The sequence below is a fragment of the Syzygium oleosum genome, unplaced genomic scaffold, assembly GCF_021117445.2.
Source record: "Syzygium oleosum isolate NSW1041296 unplaced genomic scaffold, Sole_v2.1 Sole_v2.10, whole genome shotgun sequence".
Classification (NCBI taxonomy): Eukaryota; Viridiplantae; Streptophyta; class Magnoliopsida; order Myrtales; family Myrtaceae; genus Syzygium; species Syzygium oleosum.
This window is the reverse complement of record NW_026607494.1, coordinates 926,704-942,860: the sequence shown is the minus strand read 5'-3', so window position 1 is coordinate 942,860 and position 16,157 is coordinate 926,704. Positions and strand designations below refer to the sequence as shown.

Below are 16,157 nucleotides of genomic sequence, written 5' to 3'. Positions count from 1 at the left end.
CTTTAAAGCTTTATGCTTTGTACTTTCAGTTTCCTTAACCGTAGATATCTATGTCTTAAATCCAGTATCAATGTAACATGGCATCGATGAAATTCGAGTGTGATGTTGCCAGACAGTGGCTGATTCTTTTTTTTTTTTTTCAGTGGCTGGTTGGGTTTGTTTGAATTAGTTATGTTACTTAAGTTTTTCATCGATCAAATATTTTCATGGCATGAATTTGTACTGCTTGGTTGAAACAAGTGGGTTCCTTTTTCTCGCTTGGATATCTCATGTCCGAAGTCGCCACTGAACCCTGTCCTTTCTCATAAAAAACTTAAGAACGACATTCGGTGAATTAAATTTCGCCACAGGAGCAATTCCGGCAAAACACCCTCCACTACCTCAAAGACGTGCCCTTAACTCCCAAACGTTGCTCCCCTTTCCTTTAGCCAGGGGTCCTAAGATCATCATCATGCACCTGTATTAGCAGGCTCTCCTGCCCTTCATTTTTATGATATCAAACGCCAGAAGTTGGATGTCTACGATGACCCTTTTGGCGATTGTTCTCCTAGGTAGGCTCACACCCTCTCAGGAACCACCCTCTTCTTCCTCGACTCGCTCTAAGGCAGCACAACCTTATATGCGTACATATGTGGTCGAGAAGGCACCAAGGCCTTCTGTCGTGGGCTTGGAAGGCCTCTGCGCTATTGATACTATCTTTAATTGTCGCTGCCGTACCAGTTGTGGGGATTCTTCCCAGCTCCTTTTTCTTCAGGGAATTCGGACATCATCTTTGTTGCGCGAAAGTTAGCATTGGCAAGATGGGTCTGCAGGCTTCCATCGAGTATTAACATCTTTGATGTCTCTGGCGGTGCATTAGCGCTTGCATTTTGTGTGCTCATGCGAGTACATTGAATCAAATACCATATTCATAGATAGCTTGTATCATTTCCTCTTTTTCTCATGCAACCTAGATTCAAATGATGATGTGGCCTTCATAATTATGTATGCATGCTGGGCTCTATTCTTAGGACTCCCGTGAGAAGAAGGAAAAGCAACATGAAGAAGAACCAGAAAAAGGAAAAGCGCACAGCGGCGGTGTCAACCTCTTAGTAGCTTCTTCATGCAGGCCGTCAGATGCTTCCGAGGTGAAAAAGATGTCTCTCTCTTCTCTCCCTCTCATGTTCTCCTACAACCATGCACTCACTATCACATTAATTGATGCAATCACACAGACAACGTGCATTTTCCAAGGGGCCAGTATTTTCCTTCAACAATGGGAGGAAGATTCTCAAACCGTACCCCTAATTGGTGGTGTTCATACTCCAACTTCAGTCCAAATTGAGAAACTTATGGACTATCATTTGCTCTCTCGTTGTTTTCCAATAGAAGAAGTAATCACACACATACGGTTCATATTGACTTACCAGAAAAAAATTATCCATACTCAATCTATGTAGACCAAATTGATCATACTCATTTAATTTGTGGGCCCCACAATGGGAGCTACACGGTCCATGTATATGATGGTGTTGGTTGACATAAACTAATGTAATATCTTCTTCGTAAACCGGTCCAAGAAAACGTATTTTTTCACATTTAAGTCAAGACAAATGTAGCTCATTTATGAAACTGAATTATTATACAGATATCGCAATTTACCAAATTTTCCACTCGCACCATTTCTCTACAAATTTTGTAATGATCGTAAACAACATCTATTCACAGAAAAGATTCACCACAACCAGTTTTAATCTCCGTTAAACAGAGAAAATATGGACACTTACCGAGAAATAAGCATTTGCAATCTACTTGTGTCCTGATTTCGAATATAATTGCTCTCTCTCTCCCCTCCAAACCTCGGACTATTCATTTGCTACAGCCATTGTCTCTTCCTTCTCATTTTCAGCGTCAAGAAGGATGAAGTCATTGACAGGCCCGAACATACAAAGCGTCACCACAAAAATCGTTAGATTCACACCCTCCTCCACCGCATTGCTCACCCAGTTGTACTCATATGCCATGACAATCCTCAAATCGATGGCTACCATCACCGTGACATACAAATAACCAATTGCCAAGACGTAATATAGGGCAAACTCTTCAATCTTCGCCAATCTCATCGCCGCCTTCTCTTCAGTCTTTGCAGCCTTTCTCAGCAACCAAATAGACCTCCCCACGGTAACGAGAAAGGTGCATGTGCAGATCATGCTCAGGAAAGCCAGCCCCCTCACCACACCAGGCCAAGCATCTCCCATCGTCACCGCAAAAGGGAAAGCCAGATTGGGGAGAACCTGAAGCGCGATGGTGACAATTAGTACCTGGGCCTCCTTCTCTTGCAAGAATGGCTTGAAGAAGAAGAATCCAATTATGATCAATGCTGTGATGATAAGTGATGATATGACTCGAGTCACTTGGAACATGATATCACAACCGTGCGGTGTCCCAGTAAGTTTAACGAAGTACGTATCCAGCCCGGCACAGATGAGACTGAGTGTTTTCACCGTAATCAATCCGGTGATCAAGAGATGGACCCGGTTTGTGGATTCTTTGCTGCAATAGCAGCAATAGGCCCAGAGAACTGAGAGGAAGAAGAAAGCAAGAGAGAACATGAAGAAGAGTAGAATTAGCCTCGATTGTCCAATCGAGAGGTAATTTTTGGAGCCGTTGGAATCGAGATTGTACAACTCAACATGGACATTCATGGATACACGGGCCACCGGATCGCACTTGGCAAAGAACAGTGAGTATTCACCGGGATTATTAATGGGATAGGTTCTGTTAAAGAAGCGGTGTGGTGGTGGAGAGAGGTCGCGGAAGGTGAATAGAGGGACGGTGTAGAAGGAGTCGAGGACGCAGAAGTCAGCGTTTTGCTCGTCCTCAAGGAGGACTTGGCGAAGAGCTTCCTTCGAGAGCAGGAAAAAGCCGAAACGTGAATCCAGTGTATAGATTGATGAAGAAGTGACGGAGACATCAGAAGCGGAGATGAAAACCTGGCCGTGGTGCGTGAAGGCGAACTTACGGAGAAAGATGATCTGACGAGGATCGGAGGTTAGACTTAGGGTTTTGATATCGGCATTGGCATGAGAAATGAGAGAGATGAGGAGGAGCAGAGCGTAATGCAATTTCGCCATTTTCGTCGGAGATGCTGAGCGTTGTCGCGGATCAAAGCGAGCTGGGGTGATCCTCAGACGACTTTAAAAGGGTCAACGACTTCAGGGACAATGGCCGACGTCGAAAGCAATGCAATACACAGCTGGGGGGTGTGAATTACAATATGATGAAAAGGTGACAAAGACATGCGCCCATGTAAAGGACAGGTATGTCCAGACAAGAGATGATTCTACAGAGGAAAGAGATGGCAAATCACAAGTCAAACTGAAGAAATGGCTGAGAGAACAAAACCAGTGTGCGTAGCTGCATTTATCCAAAGAGATTTACAAGGTAAAAAGTCCATACCCCGAGAAACTGAGACGTGGCTGGATAGGAATAATGGTCCTTTCTGAAGAACGAGAGATTTTCTTTAGAATAATTTACGAAAATCATCCAACTTTACTCTACAGCTATGATCGTTTAGCGAAATATGTAACCTTTCTGAAAAGAGAAAATGACACAAACAGTCTCTGAACTTTGGCCCAATGTGCAATTTGATCCCTGAACTTTTAATTTGTTCAATGTAGTCCTTGAACTTTAACCCAATATGCAATGTGATCTCTAAACTTTTAATTTGTTCAATGTCACCCCTGAACTTTTGATACATGTTCAATTCAGTCCCTGAACTATATGAAAATGTTCAATATAGTCATTCCATTAATTCAAGTTCGGAGACTACTTTGAACATTTTCATATAGTTTAGAGACTAAATTAAACAATTATCAAAAGCTCAGGGACCACATTGAACAAATTGAAAGTTCAGGGACTACATTGAACATAGCCAGGTTTTGACGAGCTCGAGCCTTGCTGGCCTATGACTCGAACCAACCAAACCGATTTTGGAACCGGTTTCATAAAATATAAAAATCTTAATTTTCCTTTGGCATCTTTTTCTCCGTTCTTTCCAAGACTCCTGCCTCACTTGGACAATTTACGAGTCTTTCTCGCTCGCAACTCACCCTCCTCCTCATTCGTTTGCGGCTCACTATCACTCATTCAAGCCTTGCTCGTTCTCAACTCGCCCTCACTTTAACTATCATTAAGTGATTAACTACGTTGTTTGTTTTGTTTTCAGGTGATTGGACTTCGGAGCAATATTTTTATGGATGGATGAGGAATGAAGTTTTATAATTTACGTTTTATGTTGCATGTTTTGAACTTTTTATCGTTTATAATTGAACATAACTTGTTCATCTTATGGGTTGTTGCTTTTGATGAATAAGGGATTTCTATTGTTGCCTTTGGGAATTCCTCCGGACTAAAGAAAACCAAATCCAAAGTAAGTGCCACGTTTGAGAGAGTATTTCTAATCACAAAAAGAGAGAGAGGAGAACTCACCATAGAGAGAATGAGGGGGAGGGACGCCTATTGGGATGATTAACAAAAGCCTTAAGCCTATTGTACGGATGCTAATTCAATTCTAAACTCTTCAAATTGGCCAATTTAATCCTAAACATGACCAGATAATTTTTGCAGTTTAGTATCAAACCTGGCACGGTTTTTTACCAGGTTTAAGACTAAATTGGCCAAATTGAAAACTTGAGGACTGAATTAGCATCCATAAAATATGTTTAGAAATTTTTTTGGTAATTTTCTCGACACCTATTTACGTGCAATTTTAATGGGCAGCTCACCCTGAGCCTGAATGGGGGGGTACTCGGCTCATGGTGAGTCGGTACGGTACCCCATGCTCACCGTGAGCAAGAAAAAGGGCTTTCCCAGCTCATGAACAATTTTGGCCAACTTACCGTGAGACGGATTCCTCCGATTTGGCTCAAGGTGAACCAAAGCGACTTAAGTGACGCTATTTGGTTGGTTATATTTCAATTTTTGTGTTTTCTTTAGAAGTCCATAACTTTCTTGAAATCATATTCGCGTCGCAGTTGGAAAGCTTGATATCTCTAGTTTTCAAATATTCATTCAATCACATTTTCGAGATCGTGATTTTTGAGCGAGGTCTTGGACCGTATTTTTATGACTTGGCCGACTGAATTCTGAACAATTCGGTTGTCAAAAAACTTAAAACGAAGTCTTAGGAGTTAACCGATATGGCCATTTCGGTTCTAGTTTATTTAGAGTTAATTCTCTCCTCTCTCTTAGTTATGGTAGATTTCTGAAATTGGTCTTAAAGTAACACGCCTTTTGTCCTTTTATTCCTATTTCATCTTTTGGTGCTCTTTTCTAAGAAAAATTGACCTAAACTGTGACTCTGTTTATTTCGCGAAAAATGTGACATTTCTAAAACATATTTTCGAGGAAGTCATTTTCTAACAACATTTTCCGATGCTTGGCTGAAACTTGAAAACGAACTGGAAAATATTTTCCGTCATTTGGTATGAAAAATTTGATTTGATTTTCTAATAGACATACACTATTCGGATACTAGCAACTTGCGCATGGGTAGCCGCATAACCGGGTACAGGTACTAGAGTGTCAAGACCGGCCTCAATGGACCCCGATTAGAGCGCCGAGGATCAGGGCATGGGAACCTAGGTCTCGGGTCCGTGTCCGGGTGTTGGGGATCCAAGCTTGAGTATCGGGATCCCGCGATCGGCCTTTGTGGACCCGGCTTGGGTACCAAAGATTCTAGCCCGGGTATGGGCACCAAGTCCCGAACTAAGCGTCAATGGCCTGACACCAGCATCAGGGTCACGGGCCCGGCCTTGATATAGTCGAGCCTGGGTGTAGGAGACCTGCTCTTGGACGCTGGGGATTGGGAAATATTGTTGGGGTTTTCATGCTTAAGCGTAAAGTTTTGGGTAAAGCGTTGATATCTAATCATATTTCGAAATTGATTTTCGATTTTTGAAAGAGAAAATCATTTTCCTAAATTTAAGCATATGTTTATAGTTGACTATAGAAACATTTTCCGTTGACTCATTTTTCTAAGCAACCAAATGCCGGAAAAAGAGGAGAGACAAATGGAGCCTTTGACTAATGATTTTGTTTTTAACTGTATTGACCCAATTCTTCATGTGTCCAAAGCTTGTGACTTGAATTTTGAAAATCACTTTGAAATCGGAATATATCACGAGTTTGCTCAGGTCATCGTGATCGGACAGTCCATAACATAATATGCGATATCTCATGATCTGGGAGTCAGATTGGGCCAAATTGGAGATCGTTGGAAAGGTCCTAACGAATACTACCCATTTACACAATTTGATCTGTGTTCGACGAGGTTTGTCCTCAGGTTGAAGTTGCACAAATTTTGGTCAATCTTGAAAATCTTAGGTCAAAATTGACGTGTCTGCAAACTCAATTCAACAACTGTATGTGTTCAGCAAATTAATGAACTCATGATTGCAAGAAGGAACAATTTTTTTTTTACTTTGAAACAGAGGGCGCGTTTGTTTGGCGAAAAACTCAATGATAAAGGAAAATGCTCTCTAGAAATACGATTAGTTTTCCATTATTTGGTGATACGTGATCGAAATAGTTTTCTAATGTTTGGATTTCTTTGAAAAATTATTTCAATCTCATGAATTTATTTCAGGCAAAAGAAAAATCGAATTTTTTAATATTTTAAAAAAATCGAATTTTTAATTATTTTTAATTTTTTTCTTTTTCTTTTTCTTTTTTCTTTTCTTTTCTTTTCTTTTACCTCCTTCCTCTGCTACGACACAGGCGAGCTCGAGCTCGCCGGCCTTAGCCGAGAATCGAGCTTGCCTAGATTTGGCTAGCCGCGAGCTCGCCGGTCTCGATGGAGCTTGGGCTGGTGAACTCTAGCTCGCCTGGATCGGGCGAGCCGCGAGCTCGCCGGTCTCAGCGGAGCTCGGACTTGCCTGGATCTGCCGAGCAGCAAGCTCGCTGGCCTCGGTGGAGCTCGGGCTCGCCAACCTCGAGCGAGGTTGAGACACGAGCTCGAAGGCAAGGTCACGAGGCAACGAGGTCAAGGCGGCAAGTTCAAGGCGTGAGCTCGCCGGACATGGCCAGGTCGGGCCTAGGGCAAGGTCGGCCTCGCCGAGGCTCTAGCTCGCCGGGATCTGGCGAGATCGGCCTCGCCTGAGGCCGGCCGTTGCCGGCCCATGCTTGTGGCCAGTCGCAGGCCGTCGCAAAGGCCAGCGACCAGCAAAGGGAAGAAGAAGGAAAAGAAAAGAAAAAAGAAAAAAAATAAAGAAATGAAAAGAAAAGAAAATATTAGATATTAAAAAATTCAAGATGAACAATTTTCAGAAAGTGTTTTCACCTTCTTAGATTATGGAATTCAATTTCCTAATTTTATAAATGGATGTTTTCCTTAATCGGAAAGTGTTTTCGGTAACGGCTGAAAGTTCAGAAAACAAATTCTTGCAAACACTTTCTCTCAAACAAACAAATGAAAGTCCGGAAAACAAATTCCAAGAAAACACTTTCCCTCAAAAAGTAAATCAAATGCCCATCATTAAAATTAGGTCATTTAATTGCTTGACATATAGCTTGTATGTTAGGTTTATTTAATCGCATGTCATGCTCTGCACATCATTGCATATAGGTTAGTTTTCATATAATCAAGAGAAAACCAAAAAATACATGAGTGGAATTGCTCGTGAATTAGAAATCATATAGGATTGTTGACGTGATTTTTTAACTAACATCGCAGATGCTTACGTAGTTTCAAGGTAAGTACATTCTCCCTTCGTAATTTATTTATCGCTTTGGTTATTCAATGTTACTTTGGTGATTTGCGCATCCGCATGATGATCTCACATGTTAGGAAGTAATAAAATTAATCCAAGCTGCCTGCTAAAATATTTTCATTAAAAGTAAATGTACCGAACTGGCCTAATTAAGTCCCCGTACTCATAATCTCTAGTTCGTATGAATAAAGTATATTTCCCTATACTTTATTTGAGTTTCTAATTGATTCACCATAAACTAATTAGTAGTGACTCCTAATTAAAAATCATTTGCATGTAAGAACTTGAACCATAAGTCGCGAACTTGGAAGAGCTCAAGTTAGGTCGAGGTTTAATAATCCATGAGCCGAACCCTAGGTGAAAGACAATACGAATGCATCTGTACATCTCATCGTCTACTCCTTTAATGTACGCGTATTTATGCACGCCTACTTCCTTACAATCGGATCTATTTAATATGGCGATTTTGTGAAGAGGTTAGATAGGTGGTGCATTCATCCAAGATTTCTTTATGGTTGGCCATGGAAAGAAGGTCACTCAAGTCCTGGTGCAATTATGAAGCAGCGGCTAAAGAAGAAGACGACCCTTTCTTCTTCCCAACCCTCTTTTCCCCCGATTTCAGGTACTATATTAGGTCCTGATTTTGGTTTCCTGTTTCGTTTCTCAAGTTCTTTTGCTTCATGAAGTGTGCAATCACCAAAAGATTTTATCCTTGGTTCATGTATTATGCAGTGGAAACGGATGTAATGCACTGGATTGGAACGATTATCATCAAAGAGAGCCTTTGGGAGGCTCCTCCTCTGATCACAAGCTTCCCACAGTATCCATTGTGCCCTCAAATTCTTGATTTTGAGCAGAAACCTCACGATGCAATTCAAGGTAGTCATGACGATGGAAAACTAGTTATTTTGATCTATTCCTCATTCTCTTTGTGTGATCTTGTGTGCCTTAATAGTTGATGTTGCACAGGGTGTTGCCGCGAGGATAGGGTCGCGACAGATGCTTTCGAGGTAAAAAAGATGACCCTCTCTTTCTCTCCCTCTCGTGTTCTCCTACAACCATGCACTCACTAGCACATTGATTGATGCAATTACACACAGACAACATGATTTTTCCAAAGGGCCAGTATTTTTCTGCAATTATGGGAGGAAAGTCTCTTCAACCATACCTCCGATTGGTGGTTACCATACAATGACTTCAATGTATGTAGAGAAACTTAAGGTGGGTCATTTGCTCTCTCATCATTCTTCTATCAAATGAAAAATTATCAGAGACTTACTATTCATATTGATTTTTACTGGAAATGTACTATAAACTCAGTCTATGTAGACCAACACCATCATACCAATTGAATGTAGAGCTTCACTATAGGACCCACGTGGTCCATGGACATGATGGTTTTGGCTCTGCAATAATTTCTCTGGTTCACCGATTTAAGAAATCGCGTATTATCACATCAAGTCAAGAAATTGTACTTTATTTGTTCACTCGCAGCATTTCTCTATAGATTGTTTTATTATCGTAAACAACGTCTGTAGAGATTCACCACAACCGGTTTAAATCTCCCTCAAAGAGAGAATATATATACTCAACGAGAAATAAGCATTTGCAATTTACTCGTGTTTCAAACCTCGGACTCTTCATTTGCTACTGCCATTGTTTCTTCCTTCTCATCCTGTGCGTCAAGAATGGTGTAATCATTGACAGGCCTAAACATACGAACCGCGACCACATAAATCATTAGAATTGCACCCTCCTCCACCGCGTTGCTCACCCACTGGTACCTGAAGATCCACAAAGCGAGTGCTACCCTCGGCACGACATAAAAATAACCGACCGCCAAGACATAGACCAAGGCAAACTTTTTGATCTTCGCCAATCTCATCGCTGCCTTCTCGTCAGTCTTTGCAGCCTCCTTCAGCAACCAAATAGACCTCCCCATGGTAACAAGGATGGTGCACGTGCAGATCATGTCGAGCAAAGCAAGCCCCAACGCCACGCTGGGCCAAGTGGCTCCCATCATGACAGCCAGAGGTAGGGGTGAGCGGTTCCAGGTTCCGGGTAGGTTCCGCTTGGAACCTGGAACCTACCCTCGGGTACAGGTTCCTCAAAATGAGGAACCTGGAACCTACCCGTCGGAACGTGGAACCTGGAACCTACCCTGTCACAGGTTCCAGGGTCGGTTCCAGGTTAAAACAGGTTCTTTTTATTTTATTTTATTTTTAGTTAATCAAAATGAAAATGAACATTCATAAAAAAGAATACAAAAGACAAATTATAGAAAAGTCACATTTTTTCTTAAAAGAAAGGGGATAGCACGATAAATAGTAATTGTTGGGATGCAATACATATGACTTTAAATTCCAAGGTAAGATGCCACATTTTTCTCAATACATATCACCTTTCTCCCCATACATGCTGCAAAAGCACAAAAGCAGAAGACCAAAAGCTTCTTTGGTATCCACTCCGGCATTAAATTTCTTCCTCCTTTAAACAACCATGAGGTCAAAGGCACGCACAAATAATTGGCAGAATCACAAATAACACAACCTTAGCTGCTCCTTCAAAGATAACCAAAGTATTAAGACAATCCATATCAATTTATTGGTAAAATAAAATAAGTATTAGAAAGCCTACCACATATATTCATTCCGCTTCAGCTGGTAAACTCTATTTACTGACGATAATCTCCTCATTCAGACAATCCATATCTAAAAAAAAGAAAGATTCAATAAAATATTCACTTATTAGATATATAAAAGGAATTACAATATATAAAGATATAAACATCACTTACCCATCTCAAATTTTTCTGCATTTTCGATGCACTCTTCAACATCAATCGGCACACGAACGGCTCTCAACCAATCTTGAGTGCAAATCAAAGCTTCCACTATTTTGGGAGTCAAAGAACTTCGAAAGCCGTCAAGCACACGACCCGATGTACTAAAAGTCGACTCCGAAGCAACAGTAGTTACAGGAATAGACAAAACATCCCGAGCCATCAAAGATAGGATTTTATATTTTGAGCCACTAGTCTTCCACCACATCAAAAGGTCAAGATCAAGAATATTTTCATTTTTTTCTTCAAGATATTGATCAAGCTCAGATTTGTTGTCATTGCACATTTGTTGGTTCGAGTGCATAAAGGTTTTTCGCCAAGCTTGGGCGTCATACTTCTTGATCTTGCTACCTTCACTATCACCGGCATCGACATTGGAACCACTACTACTAGCACTCAAACTTTGGGCACCAAAATTTCTATCACTTGAAGCAAGAGAAGATTGTTCATAAAATTCATATAAACGCTCCAATGCATCCTTCACCTTGTAATGCATCTCATTGACTTTCAATTCATCATCATAAATTTGTCCATACAAGAAATTCACATAACTCAACTTGGCTCTAGGATCCAACACAATCGCAATCAACACCAACATATTCACTTTATCCAAACTCCCATAGTATTTGTCAAATTTATCTTTCATTTTCATACCCATAGCTTGAAGCTTAGGATCCGAAGCATCCGCCGCATCTTTCAAATTTTTATACAAAAGAGCTATCCATTCAAAATAATCATTTGAAGTAACATATGAACTCCCCGACATCCGATTGGTGGCATCATAGAATATTTTTAGAAATTCCGAAAGAATAATGGCATTTTCCCAATCATCATCTTTAGGAAGATCATGGTTAAGCTCACTAGCAAAAGCTGAATCGTCTTCTTCCATCCTTTCAAAAGCTTTTCTAAATTTTATGGCGGTGTCTAACATAAGGTAAGTGGAGTTCCATCTAGTGGCAACATCAAGAATAACCGAACCATTGTAAGTAATCTTCTCACCCTCAATGCAAGATTTAAATGTATTGGCTCTCATGGGAGAACTCCTCACATACCTAACCACGTTTCATATACGTGCAATAGATTCCCGTACCGTAGTCAAGCCATCTCTAACAATCAAGTTTAATATATGAGCGGTGCATCTCATATGTAAAACACTACCATCTAAGATCAACAACTTTTCTCTTGAAAGTTTTTCCTTCAAATAACCAATTGCAACATCATTCGAACTAGCATTATCCACGGTGATTGTGGATACCTTCTTTTCTATTCCCCACTCGTTGATGCATTTCTCCACCATTCTCCCAATCTCCCTACCCTTGTGACTAGGCATCACCACAAAATTGATGATTCTTTTATGCAACTTCCAATTTTCATCAATAAAATGTGCAGTGAGACACAAATAATTCAGGTTTTGAATGGAAGTCCATGTATCGGTCATGAGTGCGATCCTAGAATTTATCTTACCAAAGTAAGTCTTCAAACAAGTTCTTTCACAGAAATATAGCTTCATACAATCTTTAGCCACTGTAAAACGTGACAAATGTTTAAAGAGAGGCTGTAACTCGGTGACAAACTCGCGAAATCCAACACGCTCAACCAAAGAAAACGGTTGTTCATCAACTATGATGAACCAAGCAAGCATTTGCCTACAACATTCTTGATTAAATGACCATGTCGATAAGACACTACCAGTACTAGAACCTCCCCCTGCCTTGTCAGCCAAGTCTACGTTACGCGGTGCAAAGAATTTCTGCCTCTTATCAACATTGCAAGGAAACTTCTTACATGTTTTCAAGTGCTTCCTCATTGCGGAAGTACCATGAGCAACATTGTACTTTAACTCAGACCCACAATGAATGCACTTCACCTTATATGTTTTTCCATCCCCATCTTTGATTCTTGCAAAATGATTCCAACAATCGGATGTATATTTCTTATTAAGAGGAGGACGATGAGAACCAAGTACCTTGTTTGTTGCACTCGTGGTAGGGGATGGCTCTTCTTCATTTTCATCGCCCGACAATTCAAATTCTGTGATCGGAGTCATCTCCTCACATCCATCAACCTCCATTGACATGTTATCTTGAATTCTTGATAGTTGATATGTCAATCAAACAACGCTGGCCAAGCAAACAACACGAGAACATATTAGCATCGTCTTTAGCTAGTTTAGCATAGGGAGTGAGAGCTGGTAATCTTATTTAAGAGTTAAGACTTGGATCTTGGTGAAGGTAGACCACTGTAAGAATAAATGCTCATTCCCAGGTGTGTTTCATGAATCATTTAAATATTTGGCTGGCCTATGATGTAGACTCTTATGATTGTATACTAAGACCACAACAGTAATCATTTCTACGTAATAATAGAGAATACAAAAGCTTAGAATCTTCCAACCAACCTCGTCCTGGCCTGCTCCATTGACAGAAGCCCCATCACAGTACCGTATCCTTACTCTGTTCCAATTGAAAAAATCTGCCAGCAAAGCACAATTGCTCGTATGACAGTTCCAATTTGAATAAACTATGGCAAAGAATCGTTTCGAGACAGATTGAATCGTTAATAGATTTTAAATACCAGGGTTTTCTTCAGCTTTATTACTCAATATTCCTGTGAAAGCTACTTCCTTGTCCACAAACTTTGATGAACCACGACGAGTAGTTTTCCTGTAAACGCAATTCGTCACTGTATTGCACCATCCCCCACCCTACAACAATGTAAAACAACATCAAATGGCTTATAGAAAATGCAGACAGAAAAAGAATCAAGAATTGGAGTGCCATGAAGAACTGAGCAAGAAAACCATGCAGTAGAGAAGAAATAACATAAGTTTGCAAAATTAACTAGCTTAAGTATGCTATTTTAAATCATATAACATAAAGTCCATTCAACAAACCTCTAAATGGACCACCCAACTGTTTGCACCAGATCCAGAGCCATTGTGAAGATGATAACCGGGCAATGTACCATCTAAGCAGACTGAACATTGTAGAACAAGATTAAATGAGAACCTCAAACATCAATTTTTCAGCTTCGAATATTCTCAAAAAAACACCCAAAAAAAAAAAAGAAAAACCTTGTCATTCTACCGTGAGCTCAAACGAAACAGGCAAAACAACCAATGGCACGAGGATGTTAGGAACAGAACAGTGGATCAACCAAAAGAAAATCTCCAAGAAATAAGACACGAGCCCAATAATCAATATCTGGAAAAGCGAGAGCAGAATTCTAACCGGGGACACAAAATAACGCAACTTAATAAACAAGAAAGACCAAAATCTTGTAAATCCATAAGTTGCCTACGAATGAAGCGAACCCAGACACTACTACATACAGAGAAACACCAACCTTCTTAACTATGAATCCCGCACCACTTACAAGCGTAAAGTCATTAAAAAAATGGGGGTCATAAGAAAAGTCCGAGAAAGTACCAGCTCCTTTGGCAAAGAACCTTCAATGAGAGTGAGGCCAACCATGAGCTCACTCATGGTTGTTTCCCCTTTGGCAGCAGCAACAAAAAGAGCAAATCTCGAAGGCCCTTAAGAGACGATCGCAATCGACAATTAACCAATCGGTTAACTCCCCCCCTCCCTCTCCTCACATTCAATCGGGGACAGATCCACCGCATTTTCCCTCTCCTCACATTCACTAAGCGATGAATCCAGATGAATGTGCACGCAAGAGCACGATTTCACGCAACTCAGGCACGATCGTCGTGACTTAATTCAATAGATCGATGCAAAACATGAACAGAAGCAACGGTGGGAATTCAAAGAGAGAAGGCGTGAATGGCAGGGGTTGTTCGAAGACGTTACGTACCAAAGCGACGGAGCTTCAGAGGAGGAAGACGGCGGCGAGCCCGAATAATCGCAGCGAATCTGCGTGGGGAGATCACGAGACCTGCGGCGAAGAAGGCGGAGCGAGGCAGAAGCGGGAGCGAGGAGCAAGGCGAAAGCAAGAAGCGGGAGCAAGGAGCGAGGCAGAAGCGGGAGCGAGGCGGAAGTGGAAGCAGGAGGGACAAGATGGAGGGACAAGGTGAATTAGGGTTTCTAAATACCAAATGTGTAGTTTATGTTTTAATTTTTAGGGATCCGGTTCCTGGTCCCGGTTCTTGGTTCCGGTTCCCGGTTCCCGGTTCCGATCCGGTTCCGGTTCCAGGTTCCGGTTCCGGTTCCTATAGGAACCGGGAACCAGAACCGGAACAGTTGGGTCATAAAAATGGGGAACCAAGAACCGGACCCTATGTCCATGGAACCTGGAACCGAACCGGACCCGGTTCCGGTTCTCCGGTTCCCGGTTCTACCCTGGAACCGCGCTCACCTCTAGCCAGAGGGAAAGCCAGATTGAAGAGAACCTGAAGCGCAATGGGGACCATCCATGCCTTGGCCTCCTTCTCTGGCAAGAACTGCTTAAAGAACAAGAATCCGATTGTGATCAATGCCGTGATGATAAGCGATGACATGACTCGAGCAACTTCGAACAAGATATCCCAACCGTGAGGTAACCCAGTAAATTCAACGAAGTACTTATCCAGCCCGGCACAGATGAGACTCAATGTTTTCACCGTAATTAGTCCGGTGATCAAGTGATGGACCCGATTCGTGGATTCCTTGTTGCAATAGCAGTAATAGGCCCAGAGAACTAAGAGGAAGAAGTAAGCAAGAGAGAACTTGAAGAATAGTGGAATTAGCCTCGATTGTCCATGCGAGAGGTAATTCTTGGAGCCGTCAAAGTCGGGATTGTACAATTCAGTGTGGACATTCATAGATACACGGGCCACCGGATCGCAGTTGACAAAGAACAGGGAGTATCCGCCGGGATAAGGAACGCAATAGGTTCTGTTAAAGAAGCAGTGTGGTGGTGGAGACAGGTTGCGGAAGGTGTCGAGAGCAACGATGTAGCGGGAATCGAGGATGCAGAAGTTAGGGTTTTGTCTGACTTCGAGGAGGGCTTGACTCTCAACTTCCTCCGAGAGAAGGAAAAGGCCCAAACGAGAAGGATTTGGACAGAGTAATAAACTAGTGACAGAGACATCGGAAACGGAGATTGTAACCTGGCCGAAGTGTGTGAAGGCGAACTTGTCGAGAAGGATGATCGGACGAGGATCGGAAGTTAGACGTAGGGTTTTGATATCGGCATCGGAATGGGAAATGAGAGAGATGAGAAGGAGCAGAACGTAATGCAGTTTCGCCATTTTTTCGCAGATCCCGAGTGTTGTCGTGGATCAGAGCGAGCTCAGGGCGATCCTCAGACAACTTTAAAGGGTCAGGGACAATGACCGACGTCGAAAGCAATGCAATGCACAAGCTGGGGATGTGAATTACAATAAGATGAGACAAGGTGACAAAAAGACATGCGCCTATGGAGGAGAAGTGTGTCCGGACAAGAGATGATTCCACTGAAAAAAGAGATGGCAAATGGCGAGAGAACAAGGCTACATTTATCTAAAGAGATCTACGAAGTAAAAGTCCATAACCCTCGGAAACTGAGACCTCGCAGGTTGAATAATAATGAAGAACATCATACTTTACTCACACTCACATTTTCGAAATCTGGTAACACCTAAA

At 41.7% G+C, this 16,157-nt stretch overlaps 2 protein-coding genes and 1 long non-coding RNA gene across 3 annotated transcripts; all 3 read right to left on the bottom strand.

Annotated features, from left to right (window-relative positions):
* Positions 1 to 1,844: 1,844 nt before the first annotated feature.
* Positions 1,845 to 3,113, bottom strand: LOC115687964 (protein CANDIDATE G-PROTEIN COUPLED RECEPTOR 7-like). Its single transcript, XM_030613680.2, has one exon. It carries the CDS (start codon positions 3,111 to 3,113, stop codon positions 1,845 to 1,847), a length of 1,269 nt encoding a protein of 422 aa, XP_030469540.2.
* A 9,874-nt stretch (positions 3,114 to 12,987) lies between these two features.
* LOC115687930 (uncharacterized) lies at positions 12,988 to 13,778 on the bottom strand. Its single transcript, XR_004006526.2, has 3 exons — positions 13,487 to 13,778; positions 13,168 to 13,297; positions 12,988 to 13,065 (listed from the first exon to the last, which is right to left on the bottom strand). It is a non-coding gene; the product is annotated as an uncharacterized LOC115687930 (long non-coding RNA).
* A 111-nt stretch (positions 13,779 to 13,889) lies between these two features.
* Positions 13,890 to 15,784, bottom strand: LOC115687965 (protein CANDIDATE G-PROTEIN COUPLED RECEPTOR 7-like). Its single transcript, XM_056315289.1, has 3 exons — positions 14,911 to 15,784; positions 14,022 to 14,128; positions 13,890 to 13,913 (listed from the first exon to the last, which is right to left on the bottom strand). The coding sequence occupies exons 1-3, from the start codon at positions 15,782 to 15,784 to the stop codon at positions 13,890 to 13,892; spliced, it is 1,005 nt and encodes a 334-aa protein (XP_056171264.1).
* Between the last annotated feature and the right edge of the window lie 373 nt (positions 15,785 to 16,157).

Bases quoted from the DNA above. Each gene is read 5' to 3' on its own strand.
- LOC115687964 (XM_030613680.2), bottom strand. From the start codon at position 3,113: ATGGCGAAATTGCATTACGCTCTGCTCCTCCTCATCTCTCTCATTTCT.
- LOC115687965 (XM_056315289.1), bottom strand. From the start codon at position 15,784: ATGGCGAAACTGCATTACGTTCTGCTCCTTCTCATCTCTCTCATTTCC. The intron at 14,129-14,910 runs GTGAGCGCGGTT...TCGTCTCTTAAG, and splicing joins GGCTTTCCCTCTGGCTAGAG to GGCCTTCGAGATTTGCTCTT. The intron at 13,914-14,021 runs GTACTTTCTCGG...TGTATGTAGTAG, and splicing joins GTTCTTTGCCAAAGGAGCTG to TGTCTGGGTTCGCTTCATTC.